General features: G+C 37.9%; 1 protein-coding gene across 1 annotated transcript; it reads right to left on the bottom strand.

The window, feature by feature from the left end:
• Positions 1–1,763: 1,763 nt before the first annotated feature.
• lrig2 (leucine-rich repeats and immunoglobulin-like domains 2) lies at positions 1,764–19,271 on the bottom strand. The gene is made up of 18 exons (XM_079629684.1): positions 18,647–19,271; positions 17,593–17,667; positions 17,256–17,390; positions 14,664–14,804; positions 14,317–14,460; positions 11,917–12,060; positions 11,602–11,745; positions 10,419–10,499; positions 10,260–10,331; positions 9,307–9,375; positions 8,993–9,156; positions 8,479–8,790; positions 6,850–7,131; positions 6,306–6,749; positions 5,545–5,697; positions 5,267–5,407; positions 4,853–5,128; positions 1,764–4,735 (listed from the first exon to the last, which is right to left on the bottom strand). The coding sequence occupies exons 1-18, from the start codon at positions 18,826–18,828 to the stop codon at positions 4,548–4,550; spliced, it is 3,147 nt and encodes a 1,048-aa protein (XP_079485810.1). The 5' UTR covers positions 18,829–19,271; the 3' UTR covers positions 1,764–4,547.

Below are 19,271 nucleotides of genomic sequence, written 5' to 3'. Positions count from 1 at the left end.
GAATTGGAAGACTAATACTCTTTAAAAGGCATTGATGCTGACACAATGTTAAAAATAGTAATTTTGTATTCTAAGATATATTTAAATAGCTTATTATGCACTCTAGGGCCCAATTTACTGTTAATATCGAAAGATTTTTCAGTTTTCACAAGTGTGCAGGTGAAACTCGAAAAATTTGAATATCATGCAAAAGTTCGTTTATTTTAAAATATTCTTAAAAATTTGATGATTATGGCTTACAGCTTATGAAAAGCCCAAATTTAAAATTAGAACATTGTGTAAAGGGTTTCAAGGCAAGCCATAATCATCAAAACTATAACAAATAAAGGCATGACATATCTTACTTTGCATGAGTCTATATATTAGTTTCACCTTTTAAGTTGAATAAGGCTACTGAAATAAATTAACTTTTGCATATTCACATTTTTCAAATTTCCCCTGTATTTAAAATGACGCTATGCATTGTGTTGTGTTTCAGTCTTTTGTTATCTATTCTAATTTGTGATGTATATCAAGTGATTTGGCTTCTCGAACAAGAAATAATGTAGGGCGGGACTTGATTTTGTGAATCGTGAATTGATTGGATGGTTGTGGTTTGCTATTGGTCGATCTCATGTGAGTGACAGGTTGTCCCGCCTCGCGCCAGTAAACGCGTCATCGGAGCGAGAAGAGATGACGCTGCAAGAGGGAAGGAAACAAGGCTCTGGAGGACACAAATAAACGAGTTTATTAGATCTTTGTTTGTTCAAAACCGAACAAGCCATTTAAACCAAGTATCCATCCAACACCTAAAGGAAATCTAGTCTCAGTTGAGGTCTAAACGAAGGCAATAGCCTGAGATTTTCTTGAGCGGTGCGTGCAGAGGACACAGCACGTCCCCATTCGACTAGTGTAATAATCCAAAGCGAGTAGTGTTTGAATGAATTATTGATAAAGCCGAGTAAAGAGGGTTAGCAGCAGGCGGAGGTAGCCTATGTACTTTGATCTCACAACTATAATTTTTCTCTCTGAACATCTCTTGGAGGATGGGAATGGAAATTGTCAGTTCAAGTATTTAGAGGGATTCAAAGTGGTTGGCATTTTAAACTCAGTGAAAACTTCCAGAAAAGTTATGCAGTTCACTATATTAGCATAATTCAATCACACTTCGAGACCTCAACACTGTGGCACAACGCAAACACAAAACACTTACAATATTATTTCACAGCAATAGTATTAGGGATCATATAAAAAAAGATCAATCGAAAATAACTCATCCAAAAAAAAAGTTATAGTTTAGTCACTTCAGATGGCCTTTTTCTCCATGAAACACAATGTTAGGAGATCAAACTGTAGCATCAATCTCATCCACGTCAAAATTGATATGAACCCTGTAACACCTCACATATGAAATAAACGTTTTAATAGTATGATATATGAGAGGATGGAGCTCACGATCAAGGAGGCCCAAACTGAGCAAAAATATGCAACTTGGTGCAGTGGCCAAAAAATAATACAATCATAGTATGAAATTCAGATAGCTTGTAAAGCCTGTGTAATTATAACATGATTTTTTTTTTTTTATGTAGGGATAATCAACTAATAATAGGCTATAACGACCTTTTATTCCTCGTTGCTAATAAAGCATAAGCTATCAATATCAATCAGACGACAGAAAGCATGTAGTAGATTGTGTACATTGTTCAGCAAAGTTTTGAAAGTGCTTCTTAGCCATCTTCACTAATAACAGTTTGTTTGAATAACCCGGCTATCTTCACACGTGGTGCATGTGAATTCATTTTATTGTTTAAATGTCAGCTAAATGTCAGAATTTTCTGAAACAATGTTCTTTATACATGCTTTACAGAATGTACAGGTACAGTATACAAAAAAAAAATACACAAAAAATGAACAAAACATTTATAAAGCAGCATTTAAATATTGTCTAAGCACTGAAGCTAAACTTTGGTTTGCGGAAGGCAGGAATGTTTGATCCGTGTGGATTTTCTTTGGTGTAAATCGAACAGAACTAAGTGAAATCATACTAGTTCATTTTTTTTTAAAGATCCCAACAAAGTCCTGTATAATTTGCAGTAAAATAAAACTGATGTCCTCTTAAATTACATTTAAACAAAACTGTTTTGCATGAATCTCCCACAAGCTGAACCAAGAGAGCCCACAGTAAGAGGCCAAGCAAGCATTAACAGTAATTCGAAAAATGTAGAGGTTTTAAACGTGGCTGGAAGCCGCTGATGACACACACTGCTTTCCTTTCAGTGAGGGAAACTGACGCAGCGAGGAGTCAGCTGCATCATCTGGCATCAATGTCTCTTGATAAGTGTAATTGTATAGCTAACTGCAAGGCAAGAGATTGTGCAAAATGCAACAAATTAATATGCAAATCAAGGGGTAGTTATCGCAGTTGGAAAGTGGTTGATAAGAAATCATTTCCATTAAAAGAAGACGTGAGAGGACAGTGACCACGTATCTGCCGCAGTGAAAGATCCAGCTTTTGTACGCTCAAAAAGTGCAAAATGTCAGTTGTACTGCAAAATGAATGGTTAAGATGTAATCAGGGATCCATACAGATGGTTTGGGTCATCAAGCATTCAAGTGTAGACTGAGTCAAGATTAAATCAATGTGAAAATAGGTAACAGCACCCGTAAATGTGACCTTTATATTGGTCGAAGCATGAATTGTGTTCTAAGTTCAAAAAACTCAAATCTGATGCAAAATCCACATGGGACATGTTTCACCTCGCACAAAATTCCAGATTGCGCAGATTTCTATTGAGATGACTGCATTTTTGCCCACAGAATTTCGCCATACAAAGGTAAACGTGAGGGCACCTTTAAAGCAAGGTTGTGGCTAATATCCGAAAACTGAAAAATGCTGTTCTGGAGGCAGGAAGAGATCGATGCATGTTCAAATCAAGATACCTAAATCTAGATAATTTGGTTATGCTTTTTAGCATAATAATAAATTTGGACTGACTGACTAAAACCATACATTTATTTTTCTCCAATTTCTAAGACATAAGAATTGTGGTCATTAAATATTCCCTATATATCTCCAAGGCTCACTTGATCTTGAACAAATTCATTAGACGTGATGTTAGTGCCTTGAAAGTTTCCTTAAAAGGGGTCTGTAGAACAAGAGGGCAGCAAGACAGACTTTAGTTTCGGACACAGCCCACCTCTCTTAAGACAATGTTTACAGGCAAGAAAGTCGAAAATCCAGCGGTCCTTCTAAGGCCAAAAAAACACCTAACTGTCACAATTGTTTTTAAACCTTAAATTGAGAAGATGACCTGAAAGCCTTTCTGAGCTTCACAAAAAAAAGGCAAGTACTCAAAAGGCAAGACGAGATTAGTTTGATCCAGCTGTAACAAAAAGAATTCAAATGCAGCAGCATGTACTGGACGGGTGAGACCAGGCGAGCTCAAACTTATGTATAAAATCTCCACACAGGGAGATTTTAAAGGTGAAGAGTGAGATTTTCACATCACTATGGTTACCCCGTCTGCTATTGGTCAGACAATATTATTATGATGTAATAATATGACACTATTATGTAGCCCCGCCTCCAAACTCACACCATTGGTGCTCAAACTAAAATATTGCAATTCCATTCAGTACGCACCTGCAAGAATGCACAAAGTGGGGTTAGACCAATCAAAGTGTTAACCCTTAAAGTTCTGTAGCAAAAGACAAAATAGAAAGACGAAAGCATAATATGGGAAAGCGGCATAAAAAAATAAAAACGCATTTGCATATTACGATTGCATAAGGCTGTACTGGGCAGATTGTCAAAGGTGCAATATATCCGGTCTTTCTTACTGTCTATTATAGAGCTTAAAGAAAACAGAGAGAAATTGAAGAATGTTTGGGTTTGTGAGAAGCAATAGGAAAAAAAATGCATTATTAAGGACAAATAACAGTAAATCCATCGTACAATAACAGTGAAAACAACAGAGTCTTCTACTCTGTTTACACATTATTGGTCATCAGTCAGTACCACTAGCCAATAGGAATGAGAAATGCAGCACAGGTGATTGGCCCTTCTGATGTCACTCAGAGAACATCACTGCCCTATTTTGGCAGTCCAATCTTCACAGTCACTGTTTGTACAGGTTGTTCTGTACCAGAGCAAAAGCAAGTTATAGGTGAGTCTGGGTCAAGCTTTGGCAAACGCAAAAAGGCTCAACGCTCTTAAGTAGGAAGGAAAACCTAATATGGCATAATGTGTACGTCACAGGTTACGGTAGGACTAGCGGAGCTCTTGGAAATGTTACATTCAGGGCTCAAACCAGACTGGTAAATTGAGGAATAGTGAAAGCAGGACTTCTCTCTCCTGTTTCAAAGAGTTTTCCACAAAATGCACATCCAAGTGGGCTAACAAAGGAACATGGTGGGGAGGGACAGGAGAGGCAGTGTAAACATCGAAGAGAGAGGCGTTTCATTTGGCAGATAATGAGGCTTCTCAAAGGAGGTAGTGGGCTGAGGGCACTGGGAGGTGACTGAAGGACAAGGTGGTGATGTTTGGGGAAGACAGGGCTGACTGGGGTTTATGTGGGCGCAGAGGCGCTTTCCTGTGAGTTAGTCCTGTATGAGCCTTCCTCCAGTGCCCCCCTCCTCTCCTCTCGGCTGTCCCCTGCGGACACACCCATCGGGGGCTTATGTACAGTTACTGAGGCCTGGGCAAGGATGGAAGAGTTGGTTTCCTCCCCATCCCAAAATGACCTGCCCGGGACATCTGAGACAAGAAAAATAGAGATTGTGAAAATAGGCACATGCATTAGCTCAGCTCCAAACATGGAAGAATATGATTTGATAGGTAAAAGGATATTAGACTGTAAGGTGTTCATCTCACCAGTGCTATAGTGTTGTGACGCCGGTAGTCGTGGTTCATGGTCGGTGAGGAACACAGAGGCGTTCTGCTGACTTATAAAACTCTCCAGTGCCGTGTCCGCGTGCTCGGTGTGCTGACCCCGCTCTTGATGGCCGCTCTGGTGTCCGTCCCGAGAGATCTGAGCCACAAGTGGGTCGTCCTCTGTCAGGTAGGCGTATGGACAGTACTCACGCGTGCGCGAGTAGATATTGGCGTTGTCGTAGCAGTCTGAGCAGATGACTAGAGGGCCAGCTCCCCCTAAAAAGACAAACAGGAGTCAGGATGGTCGACTGGTGAGGCAAACAGCCCGAATATGTAATGAAATGAATGATGACAGAAAATTCCTTTTTAAGCAAATAAATAATACAAATGTGTGAATTCAAAATGTAATGTTACCATTGGGGACATTTGCCTGTCCCTCTCTGGGTTCACTCCGGTGGAAGCTGCTACGTCCAGCAAAGAAAGAGCCCACATGACTACCCAGCATTCCATTAGCGTCTGGATCAACATCGCTGCTCACTTCACCGTAACATACTCCTGTTGAAACACATCACAACATGCATCCATTATAATGACTCGTCTAGAGACTAAAGGAGTTGTCAAATTTGATCTGTTTTATTTTACAGCCTTTATGAAGAAATAAACTCTTGCTAGAGGAGCACAGCATTATATACCATCAGTGCCTTTGTGGACGTAACCGTTAGCATGAGAGGGCATGAGCTGCTGGTGGCTTCCGTTCTCTGAGTTACTGTATCCCTCCTGAGGCTCTGACAGCGTTCCCTGAGACGAGAGGTAACTGGGAATGTCTGCTGGTAGGTTCATCTCATCTGGAATACACAACAACAACAAAATTATACATTAAACTTGTCATTTTTTTCCATAAATTTGTAAGATTGTTACAAACTGTTATAATGTCCTTTCAATAGCATGGTAGAGCTATTGCATGTATTGTGTAATATCCTGATTGTGAATTTTATAGATAATATTAACATAATATAATATAATATTAAACCTGAACCAATTTAAAGCAGATCAAAAATAAAATATTTACAAAATTTAAGTAAATAGTATTTATTTAAATTATATTATATTTAAATGAATATAATATATTTAAATGAAGTATATTTTATTAGGTGCATTATTCATGTTATTCTACCCAGTGCAATTTGTGTTAAACATAATTATTTTTAAATAAATCATGTTTATTCTTACTAACATAAACAAAATAGACTATCAAATTGTTAATTTAATTATCTCTGCTAATAATTAGCCAGCCAAAATTTCATAATAACAGAAGCCCTACTAGGCATTATTTATTTATTTTATCAACTGGACATTACATTACATCTTCAAAAAAAAATATATATATTTTTCTAAATTCTTTTTTATTGTTTATACTATGTTTAAACTGATACGTGCAGAATTGTCCACTGACCTGTATTTGTTATGCTGTAGTCCTCACTTTTCCTCCTCATGTGGTAAATGACGATGACCCATACAAGCGAGGTGCCAACAACGCAGCAAACGACCACCATCACAACAATGCCAACCGTTGTCCATCCATCCTGACCGTATACGCTGGTCACCGGGTCACAGTTGGCCGAGGGCAAGACGCTGAGGTAGATATGACCGCGCTCTGTGCCCAGCGTGTTGGACATAATGCATGTGTATTTCCCTGCATCAGCAGGACCAGCATCAACGATTATGAGGAGCTGATTGGCTGCGGCGAAGAAGTGACGTTCTGTCAGTATTAACGGGGCGTCGTCTTTGGTCCAGTTGAGGCGGGGGGTGGGGCTACCACGAGCTATGCACTGGAGGACAGCAGTCTCACCTCGGGCAACATTGCGGTCCTCTAGAGGGCGCTGAAAGGATGGGGTTTCTGTCAAAAAGACCAGATTTTAGTTATTAGATAAATTATTATTAAATATAAATAAGTCAGAAGAAAACTTTTGGCATTAGATCATTGTAAAATACTATACCTAGCACAGTAAGAGTGGCATTGGCCGACAGGCTGCCCGCCTCGTTTTTGGCCGTGCAGCTATAGACGCCCATATCCTCCGCCTTCACATTAGCAATGAAAAAAGTGTCATCGTCTGGCATGACATGCATCCTTCTTTCACGGGCAGCAGGGAAATTGATACCGCCATCTTTTTGCCATGCGATCTGAGGTGTCGGGTGTCCCTCTGCAGCGCACTCCAACCTAGCGACCGTCCCGGTGCGGATGGTCAGATCCATGGGTGTCTTCAGGAAGGTGGGGAGCTCTGGGAAAAGCCATTAGTGAGTTATTTTCACTGCTTTAAACAGGTTAGTCCAGAAAGTCATAAAAATATCTGGACTATTCTCATAAAATTGGACTACAACAACAAAATTGTGTAATAATAAAAAAAACAATTGAATTGAATAAATATGGTACCATCTCATACCACTACTACTTTTATGTAAGGAAACTGCCAAAATAAAAGCAAGTGTAACACTGACATAAATTTTAACAATTTTCTATATATGAAATAGAACAGCAAAAATGTGCCATCACATTTTGCCATTCGAAATATGGAATAAAATATCATTATTATTTAGGGCAATTACTATTATGTATTACTTACTACTTCATTATTATTACCACTGCTGTTGCCATTATTATTTATTAACCATTTGTCAAGTGGTCTGTGTTTAAAAAATGTGAATATTTTAATACTTAGTTTAACTCTAACATTAAATAATATATATAAATATATTATTCTATATTTATAAAGAATTGTATTATTTAGATTACTCTACCTTGTGCAATATTTATTAAAAGCCTTCAAATAATTTTATGTACGGAAATGTATGCAAGCAAATATAACAATAAATAACTAATATTATCATCATTCAACTTATGAAATGCAACAAGAGAATTCATATTTTGAATTTAAAAAAACAAGCAAGCCAATCAAAGCCCTAAATTGCACAGTTTGTTACAGTATTTACTTTAAGAATATTGTTTCTGTTATTGTCATTCTATTATTAGGTTACAAATCCAATCCACTCTTCTTCCATTAGCATCATGAACTGATATAAACAGAATAATTACATTGCTGAGGTCGGCATCCCAGAGGGCTGCTATGTTTATTCAACGGACAAGAAAAATTAAAAATGGACAGAGCTCCGAAAACAACCATGGAGAAATGAGGGGAAATAAGAGGAGGGGAAAAAACAATGCCAAACAGCTTATCAAAGCATTTGGAAAGATTATAGTGCTTCAGCAATACACCAATAAAGACTACTTAAACCTTATCACATTTAAAGCGGACCAAAAGATGACATTTATTCTAAATATGAAACTATTTACAAAATTTAATTTAAATTATATTTAAATCCTATTATATTTAATTAATGTAATATATTTAAATAAACATTAAGCACGTCCCACTCTTTATATTCTCATTCATGCATTTCATCACTCTGAAGTGTTAATAGTGCTATATATTTACATACTACAATATAGCAAAATCATTAACAATAGACATTTTATACCACGGTAACAATATATTTAGTCATACCAACCAGCCCTACTCTAGCTAGACCCGTACGAATATTGTAACAATCAATTTCCACGAGGCACTAACCATTAACAGTGAGCTTGGCCACAGTGGAGTAGTTTGAGCCAAAATGGTTGGAGATCACACACTGGTACTGGCCCTCGTCGGTGAAATTGACGTTGAGCAGGTGGAGTACGGTGGTGTAGAGAAGGAGCTGATCCTGGTACCGAGCGTAGTTTTGCACCTGAGCTTCATACAGCACCTCTCCGTCTTTGCGCCAGGCGGTGTTCATGGGAGAGTCGCTGCTGCTGAACGCAGAGCAGTTCAGAGTGATGTTGGTCCCGCGTAAGGCCACAGCGGTCTTGGGGTGAGCGCTGATCTGGGGTTTAGGGAAGTCATCTGCAAGTGAGACAAAAATAAAGAGATCTTAATCAAAGACATAGCTAATACTTTATATATTTAAAGTTTCACTTCTTAATCATAAAATTAATTAATGGCACAAGACACACCTCAGTAGCCAAAAAAGGTAAAAGATATTTCATTAGTGTTGTGAAAAGTGTTTTTGTAAGAGAAAGCATGAGGTAACTGTGAGGTCACTCACTGCAGACAAACTCCTCCGGTTTAACAACAAGCACACTAGATCCAGCCAGGGATGCGGGATGAGCGCAGACGGCGGAGCAGGATTGCTGGAAGTGGCTGTCAGTCAACCACTGGCCCAACCACTGCAGCTGACAGTCACACAGGAGACTGCTGGTGTTCAAATCACTGAGGAAGACCACGATACATGCATTATTAAGAAGAATACAGGTGAAAAACATCATACGAACATACAGACAAAAATATATTATGTCAAATGCATAGACACCAAACATATGCAAAATACATACAGTCTGTAAAAAGAACACAATCACTTACAGTGCTTTAAGTTTTAAATGAGTGAAAGCGTCAGGATGAATAGACATGATGCCATTCTTACTCAGGTCCCTGTAGAACAAATTCAAAAAGATTATTAATATGGGAACAGTACAAAAGAGGTCTTTGAGTTGTGTTGAATAATAGAAAGGATTAGATTATATTGGATTTTACTGCTGTCGTTGCCTTTACATTGCAACTGGACAAATGCAAACAGGAACAATATAACAGCATTACCTTATAAATCTAAAATGTATAACCTTAACAACCAATAGTATATACGCATAATCAGATATATTGGTGAATATAATGATATTAGCCAAATATCTAATATAAAAATCCTTAATACATTCAGATCAACAAAATGTTATGGGGTCAGAGTGTAAAAGGGTTTAAAATGTTATACTTTTGTTTTTTATAAAGTTTTGATGCTCAATTTCAATTGGCTTTATGCACAGCTGCACTACTTCCTAAACTTCAGGCAGCTCCTTTGTTTCCTGTCTGCATTATTGGACAAGCTAATTTAATCCAGGTGTGTCAGATTATTGTTATTGGTCAGGCACACCTGGATTAGTCAGTTTGTCCAATAATGGCAGACAGGAAACAAAGGAGCTGCCTGAAGTTCAGGAAGTAGTGCACCTGTGCATAAAGCCCATTGAATCAACTAAAATTGTAGCTTTATGGAACCATGGAAGCCTATTTCTGCATGACATGAAAATTATATTTAATGCATGTTTTATATCTTTGTGTGAACAATTCATCTGTGAATACGTTTCATTTAAAAAATGTTTTGACCTTGTAATGTTTTTCAAAATGTCATAACTGGATCTCCCAGTGAAAACATATGACATATCTGCACATGTGTGACATGTAAAACAATATCTGGAAGCATTTCTATATTACTGCATCTAGTAACAGGAGACATGATGTTCCCAAAACACTATTGTGAGACTCACAAATGCTCCAGCTCCATCAGACCCTCGAATGCTTTCTTAGTGATGGTCCTGATTTTATTATTCTGTAAAACTCTGTAAAACACAGACACATGCTTATGTCAAACCACACTTCACATCTTAGAGTCACATCAAACAGCTCATATTCACCAACAAACTTACAGCGAGTTCAGCCTCTTCAAACCCACAAACATGCCAATTAAGTCCTCAATGGCGAGGGATATGTCATTATTACGGATGTCCCTGGAATGAAAAAAGAAAAGAAAAGAGAACGATCAGAATGTTAGCAAACTTCCAACTGCTGCTGAGTAGAATGTTTTATGAACCGGTAACCTAAAATGTCAGAGCTGCTTTCTTTAGGAGATTGTACTTCTATATACAGAGAATTGTGGTTCTAAGGCTCTATGCTTATCAAGTATAATAGGGGGTTTTGTAGGGACTGGCTGGTATGTGGGAGAATTGTGAGATCATCTTCACGCACTACTGGCTGTAAAAAGCTGTCATCGCGTTATAACTGTGCCAAAGGGAAGTGGCTGAAGATACAAGAGGTGGGGATGTTTGAATGTGCTCTTTTTCTATGGGGTGAGCTAAAAAGCAGAAACTAAACTAAAATGACTTATATAGGGCTTAAACTAAAGGGAAGGGATAGACTATATTGTCAGCAATTATGGGCTCATCTTATTTTATAGAGATATGCTACTTCCATTTTCATTAAATCTGTTGTACACATTAACACACCTGTCTTCATCTGAGAAAGCAAATATGCGATAAGAAGATAAATTACAGAAACATCAGTAATCATTTCAAAATGATTACAACAGCAAATCATTTATGAACTTATCACTGCCCCAGTTACAATAAATTATAACTGTAATAATATATTACAGCAAATTAAAAAAACTAAATATTTCTAATTTTATTGTGAAATGAAAAATAAATGAAGACAAAAGCCCAATTTGTTAAATACAATTGAAGTGACATTTTTGAAAATAACACATTTAACCTTTTCATTGCCATTAAAGGGAACTTGCTGAACCTAAACATAGGAGCCTGCTAATTTTTAAAGAAAAAACGTAAGATGGACTTTAAATGTTAACTCTTATTTGTTGGTAAAATAATAAAATGTCAAAAAAAAATTGTAGTGGGACAAGTAAAAATGTTAGGAAGGCCAGTACAAATCTGGACAACTGTCCTGACCAGCACAACAGAAAAAAAAAAAGAAAAAAAAAATTATATATATATATATATATGAATAATGCTTTTTGTATATAAACTACAGACTTATTTAGTGTTACCGAAGACTTTCATAAGGTGAGAGACAAAAGGGGAATGTGGTTTATCTTACAATGTACGGGCGTTTGTCAGGCTGCTGAACACTCCTTCCCCCAGGTGTGTGATTTGATTGTCACCCAAGTTGAGATTCTGCAAGAGACTGAGACCAGCAAACACCCAGTCCTCCAGACGACTCAAGTGATTGAAAGACAAATCCCTGGAAACCAAACACACACCCACGCATTAATCTAGGGGCAACAATCAAATTCATCCCCTCAAAGAAAAAACACCCAGAAAACAACGACTGACCAAGCATTTCTAGAAAAAAAATTGCATTACATTATTGCATATAGGATAAAAGTTTAAGGACAGGGCTGAAGTCACTCACAATTCTTCCAAGCGATGGCAAAACTCCCAGGCATCGGCTCGGATGAGTCCGATATTGTTCTGATTGACCCGCAGAATCCTTAGCATGTGCAGTCCATACAGCCAGCCCTTATTCAGCTCCGTCAAATTATTATACTCCAACTCTCTGGAAAAGGACACATCATGTGGAACAGAAACTTAATAAATTAGCTGAATTAAGCAACAAAAAATAATCAACCCCTCCACTTTAAGGTGATGTATGCAGGGTCCGAAATTAACTTTTTGGCTCACCTGCCACGGGGACTGGTAGATGAAAAAATCTACCAGCCAAGCATATTTTTTACCGGCCAAAATAATAAACTGCCTTTTTGTGTCACATATACATTAATTTCAGTACATTTAATTGTTGAATACAAACATAAAAAATTGTCCAGAGCAAAATTTGAAATGTAGGCTATAATAATAATAATAATAAAAATTATTTTACACACACACACACACTCTCTCTCTCTCTCTCTCTCTCTCGTTTTTATGTTGAAAGGAATGGCTATTGTGCATTTGCACACACATTTCTGTAATTTTCTATCTGAAGCTATTGCCTGCAACATTGAAAACTCCGGTCTCTTGTGTTTAGCGCGAAAGCTCATGTGATTGCCGCCGGACAGTCGTGCCGTGTACCAGCTGCTTTGACGCGATTATCAGTTTAACTGACTCGTAACGTGTGCAATATCTCACGACCTCCCGAGTGTCCGAACATTTTATTTTATTATTTACTCGCTAAACGGAAAATCTACCAGCATTTGGCGCTTGGCTGGTGTTAATTTCGGATGCTGAAGACAGCGCTTAGGAGACGGTGAAGCCTTTATACTTTCGCCTGTCTCCACTGAGAGAGAGAGAGAGAGAGAGAGAGAGAGCGCGCGCGCGCGACCGGGGCTCGCTCTCTCTCTCTGCTCGTTCTTCAGTTAAACATGCGCCCTGTCACACGCGCAGCTGTTCGTCTACATTCGGCTACTACTCACCGATCAGATAAGACTATGGCGGGACAAACATTTTATTAAAAAATGTTTATTACATTACTATTTTGGTATGAATATTCACCCGCCAGTGTGGCGGATAGCCTTTTGAGATTTACTCGCCAAATGGAAAATCTACCCGCATTTGGCGCTTGGCGGGTGTTAATTTCGGACCCTGGATGTATGGTTTAAAATAAAAATACTACTAAAACCAAGTCTCATTTAAATATATGGGGGTGTGCGATAAGGTAAAAATATCATATCACAATATTAATTAATCACAATTCTTTTTCATGTTGGTTTTAAAGACTATTTTGCATCCGAACTGTTTACAAGATATAAATGAGTGTTTATGTAAACCTTGTGTGTATTTGACAGTTTATGCGCAAAAATATGTTAAAGAGAACTTAGTTCGGTACTAAGTATCTCATATATATATATATATATATATATTAAAATGCATAAAATATTGTCAAAAAAGGCTGTGTGTGTGTATATTAGGGGTATAACGGTACATGTATTCGTACCGGACCGTTTCGGTACAGGACTTTCGGTACGGTTCACGTGCACCGAATGCAATCTTTCACGTAAATTAGGCTAGTTTTGTGTGCGGAACATGCGTCAATTCCGAGTTTCCACACAAACATATTAAGTGTCGGAAGTCTCCGCGTTGCACTGATTAAATCTGATTAATCGTTTTTGTGATTCAAATACATGTAAAATATTACCATAACATCTGTCTTCCTGTGTGCGGAAATTTGTTTATGTTGCTGTGACAACGAAACGCGTGCATGCGCGCCTGTGTTAAGAGAGCTTGCTGCTCCATGCGCGCTGATGTGCTCATCTGTGGACATTTCCAAATGCCTTTCAGTTGCTTAATAAAAGCGGGCTTTCCACACAAACAAACGTACATGTGTCATTAGTATGAGAAAAAAAAAAAGGGATTTTAACTCTCGGGTCGGGCTCGGACATAAATATCTTTATGCCTGTCGGGCTTGCGTCGGGTTCGGTTACTGCTGTCTAAAATCTACTGCCTAAAATTCGGCCCGATCACCATAGCTAGCGTCATGGCCAATATTGGTTTAAGAGTATTTTATTTAGTGGAGAACTTTGCAGCAGTATTTTATTTCTCATTCTTTTTTTATTTTATATATTTTTTATTAATTATATTTTATTAAAAAGTGTTTAAAAAAGTGTAAACAAATTGTTAAAAAAAGTTTATAGTAAACAACCAGCAGTTTAATGTTTTGCATTTCTTTCCCTTACTGTACCGAAAATGAACCGAACCGTGACTTTAAAACCGAGGTACGTACCGAACCGTGATTTTTGCGTACCGTTACACCCCTAGTGTATATATATATATATACATAAAATAAATAAAAAGTAAAACCCTGAATGCATTGACTCACAGCTCCTCCATGTTTTCCAAACCAAAGAGAGCACCATCCATCAGTTTTGTGATGCCGTTACGCTGCATCTTCAACGATTTAAGAGCCTTCAGTTCTTTAAAAATGAGACTTTCCACCACACGAATCCTGTTGCGCCTCAACTCTCTGAAAAAAATGACGAAAACATAGAGAGGCACATTATAATAAGAACGTCTAAACCATGGCGCTAACAATCAGAGAGACAAGAGGACAAGGAAAAAAACTCCCCACTTGATAATATCAGTGGCATTTAGCAAGCAGTAATTCTGTCAGATACTATCTAATTGAGCACTGCAATAACATCCAATTCATTAGCCATGAACACTCACAAGACTTGGAGCTGAGAGAGGGTGAAGACTTTATCAGGCAGCAGAGAGAGTCTGTTCTGGTTTATCTTCAACACCAGAAGGGAGCTGATGTTTCCAAAACAGCCAGGCTCTAAGGAACTTATCTTGTTTTTGCTCAGGTTGCTGTTGTGATGGAGAAAGGAAACAGACAGTTATCCATAAACCTCGAAAGGAATCAGAAACTCCAAGAAAAACACCATTTAAAGGTTTAGTTTACCCAAAAAAGAAAATTCTGTCAGTAATAACTCTCCCTCATGTCGTTCCAACCCTGTAAGACTTTCGTTCATCTTCGGAACACAAATGAAGATATTTTTGTTAAAATCTGAGAGCGGTCTCACTCCTTCATAGGCTTCTAGGCAATTTCATTCTGCCGGCCCAGAAAAGTTAGTAAAAACATTGTAAAAATAGTCCAACGCATGCGCGAGGACTGAGAAGATGACGCTCACGATCATTTGATGGGTAAGTGAGAAAGGTAAGCCACTCATTTTGCGGCATTGGTAAGGCACTTTTTACGTTTCCTCGTTGGATTCTCACATCCAGGAAACGCACACTTTAGAACCATTTTAAACACTACATCGAGACCCATCTGCGTCATCTTCCCAGTTCTCGCGCATGAACTCGTGAACTCACGTCAGAGGCCCACACGGAAGAAAATTTATAGTTAAATAAAGTCGTTATTTTTCTTTTCTTTTTTCAGCACAAAAAGTATTCTCGTTGCTTATTTACTAACAATGTTTAACTAACTTTTCTGGGCCGGCAGAATGAAATTGCCTAGAAGCCTATGAAGGAGTGCGACTAGGGGTGTAACAATATATTGTGTCACAATATATCGCAATACAAAAATGCAACAATATGTATGGTGGATAATTCACCCAAAATAAAAATGACTGTGTGATGAAAAAATTATATTTTACAGAGTTTTAGTGTCAGTACTACATTAAACTACTGTATTTTAAATATAATGTATAATAATGCAATGGGGTAATATTTGTGGTTCCTGATAATGCCAAATGTCTGATGTTACCAGTAAAAAGTGGCCTACATTATTTTAAAAACATCTAGTCAGAGCGAAATCATATTCGTCTAAAATAATTCTGTATTTTCAGCTTCAGAATCATGAATATTGTTATTCTGGTCTCTATTGTCCTGTGCATTGGGTTTCCAGTACCAAGTCCAAGCCTATTGATTTACACCCCAATGTAATATCAAATTTATTTATTCAAATAGATATATAAAATGTCTATAATTTTAATCAACAGTAAAAAAGAAAATGTGTTAACCTTTTATCAAATGTCTTGGAGTATCGCAATCAGTGTTGTGGGTAACGCGTTAGAGTACTCTAATTACCTTTTTCGTGAAATGTGTAACTTAACGCGTTAGTTTTGTGCGTTAAGTAATCAGTAACTTCATTATTTTAAAAAAAAAAGTAATCCGTTATTTTAAGGAAAGGAAAATCCCGAATAAAATATTTCCCCAGGATCAAGACAGTGTTTCTGCGCTTCAATACCCCACCACCCTCCAGTGAACCCGTGGAGAGGCTTTTCAGCCTCGGGAGTCTCGTTTACATGTGCTTCATTAAGGCACACGCGCGCGGTCTCTTGCTCTCTCTCCCTCTCTGTGCACGCGCTACGCGGTTTGGAGCACAGACTCTGTCTCGTGGGCGCGCTCGCTCTAGATTCCCGGAGATTTTTACTAATTCGCGGGCATCAGTGAGCCGCTATCAATATGTGGGAGACTCCCGGACCTTCCGGTAGACTTGGGATGTATGCATTTCTATACTGAAATAATATTGGTATTAATATTGGTAAAATAATAATTATTGTTTTTTTTTATTGAAATAATAGCCCATATCCGCGCATCTCTACTACCCAGGCTGGGAAGGTGTGAATTTTGATTAATATGTTCTGTGATAATAAATAAATAAAACGCTATGTGGAATAGCCTATTGATGACTGTCTTTCCTGTTATTGTTATCCTGCAGTGTTAATTTAGTCGGATGACTGACGTTATTCATTGCCAGGAGTCACGACTTATAGGTGCATTTAAAGGGGGCCGTGTCTGTCAATCAAGCTGCAGCAGCATGTGTGAGGCGCTGCAAACGGCTTTTAAATTTTGGTAACGCATGAGTACTCCAACGCGTTACTTTTATGAATAGATAACGCTGTAACGTAACTGATTACTTTTAATTGATGGTAACGTTGTAACCTAATTAACTACTTTCCAAAGTAACTATACCCAACACTGATCGCAATAATATTGTATCATGAGTTCAGTATCATGATATGTGCTGAATCGTGACATGAAGGTATCGTTACACCCCCAAGTGAGACAGCTCTCAGATTTCATCAAAAATATCTTAATTTGTGTTCCCAAGTATTACAGGGTTGGAACAACATGAGAGTAATTACTGACAGAATTTTCATTTTTCGGTGACCTAACCCTTTGAGTTGTCACACTGACTACTGAAGTGTAGAAGATAACTTCTATAGAAAGCTCTCTTATACTACTTAGAAGTTCAGACACAATTCAGACAAGCCCGAGTACAAAAACCTGGGCAAAAAATGAAAAACTCACAGGTATTTCAGCTGCATGGGAGGGAAAGATCCAGCCTTAAGCTCAGATATAGAATTAGAACTCAAGTCCAGACTTTCCAGAGATGAATATGGCAACAGCTGCTCGGCCATAACTTCAGAGATTCGGTTATGAACACTGAAAATAAACAACAGATGGTTATAGATGTACTATATGATCACTCACTCTTAATGAAATGTAAAATAGTAAACAATCACACAATCCATGTACTGTTACATTTCAGTGGCCGTGTCTTATTTATTATAAGCAACTGGAGCAATTTCACCAGCTATAAACCGCAGTAAAGAGTGAAAAAGGATGAACGTAGAAGTTAACTTACAGTGACAGCACAGTAATGTTGGACGAGGCATCTCCAAGAAAAGGCACCGCTGTAAGTTCGTTCTGATTCATAGACCTATATTCACACAGAGTGAATTATTAAAACCTGAAAAAGCAGTCACAGAAGAAGAAAAAACTTCACAGAACAAAATAGCGTATTATAAACCTGAAAACTGAGGAAAATTAATGGTGAAAATGAAAACTGAAGGAATAGCAAAAGGAATATCTGGCTGTATTCATATATTCATATACAAAAAAAGTAATAGGCCTATGCTAGGAAGTGTGTAAGCAAAAATATTTAAGACTGGGTCTCAAATGTCAAGTCTATATTTGCAAAAAATAGACTTTTCACACCATTGCATACTTTAATAAAGATTTAGTTACAACAAATCAAAGCAAAATAAACTATATACCAAACTAAACTAGCAATAGTAAACAGAACTTAACTAAAAACCAAGATGGCGAGATAAAAAAGGATAAACAGAAGGTATGGCCAGGTAGTTAAACCCATAGGTAACGTTACCTACTACTGTAGTAACCTAACCTGTCTAACCTCAAAACGTACTCTTTACACTACAGTTCTCTTTAAATTCCAGTTGAATAAAACATATCCGTCATATAAAATATTAGTCAGAAAAACTTAATATTTTGAACTGGAACCTATTTAGACAAAACATAAAAGAAAATCTAAGTTTCCATCCGTGTTTTGTATAATTTTCATCAGTATTTTCTAGCTTATATACTGTAGTATGATATAGTGAAAATATGGAGCTCATAGTCGCGAAGAAAACCCCCTTACTGTTATTCAGAGGCCAAAACTGAGCGGGAAAATATGCAATTTGGTACAGATGTTGTTATTTATATATCCAAAAATAAAGATAAAATACTGATAGCTTATAAAGTAAACCAATGACACAACACAAGATTTGATAAAAAGCAAATAAATACTACAAAAATGGAATAACTGTCAGTGGTGCGTTAGTATTGTGCACATGTGCAGCCCTGCAGGAGGATGAACATCAGGCAATGTAAACAACATCTCCTCTATTACTCACGCATGGGTGATCCAGGCTGGAGCTTCCAGAGTCGCAGAAGTCAGTCTTTTCCTATTGCAATCCAGCAGTTGAGCTGCACCTGGACCATCAGAACACGTACAGGGAGAAGGGCAAGTGTCCAGGCCCACGACACTCACTATGAGTAGGAACAGGGCCTGGGGGATGGGCCAGGCCTCCGCCATTTTGAGTTTCTTGATCGCAAATGATCAATCCAAATTATGGCATCAATGAGACACGGAGATTAATCTGTGTTTTAGAATATACATCTGATTTCATATACATCCGAATTAAGATGAAAAGCATAAAATCAATCCGGAGCCATCACTTTGCTCTCTCAGCTCGTCCCTTCGAAATTCCCTTCTTCCGCCTTGCAATCTCTGCAGCTTCAAGAATTCCCAAACGGAGCGTCAAGCAAGCTTCAAGATGTGGAAATGTGGCTCAGATATCCCAAAAGAGTTCATGTCCTATATTCGACTATGACTTTGCATTTGAAGAAAATGTATGATATAACTGAAAAATCGCCTTTCCAAACATTGTTCCTCGACTTTTTTCCCAAGGAAAAACAAAAGCATCTTCTTCCGTTGACACGTGAGCCACCCCTCTGTCACGTGCTGCTGGAGGCCTC

Source organism: Phoxinus phoxinus (assembly GCF_949152265.1).
Source record: "Phoxinus phoxinus genome assembly, chromosome: 11".
In the NCBI taxonomy this organism is placed as follows: Eukaryota; Metazoa; Chordata; class Actinopteri; order Cypriniformes; family Leuciscidae; genus Phoxinus; species Phoxinus phoxinus.
The sequence above is the reverse complement of the archived record's forward strand: the minus strand, read 5'-3'. Positions and strand labels throughout refer to the sequence as shown.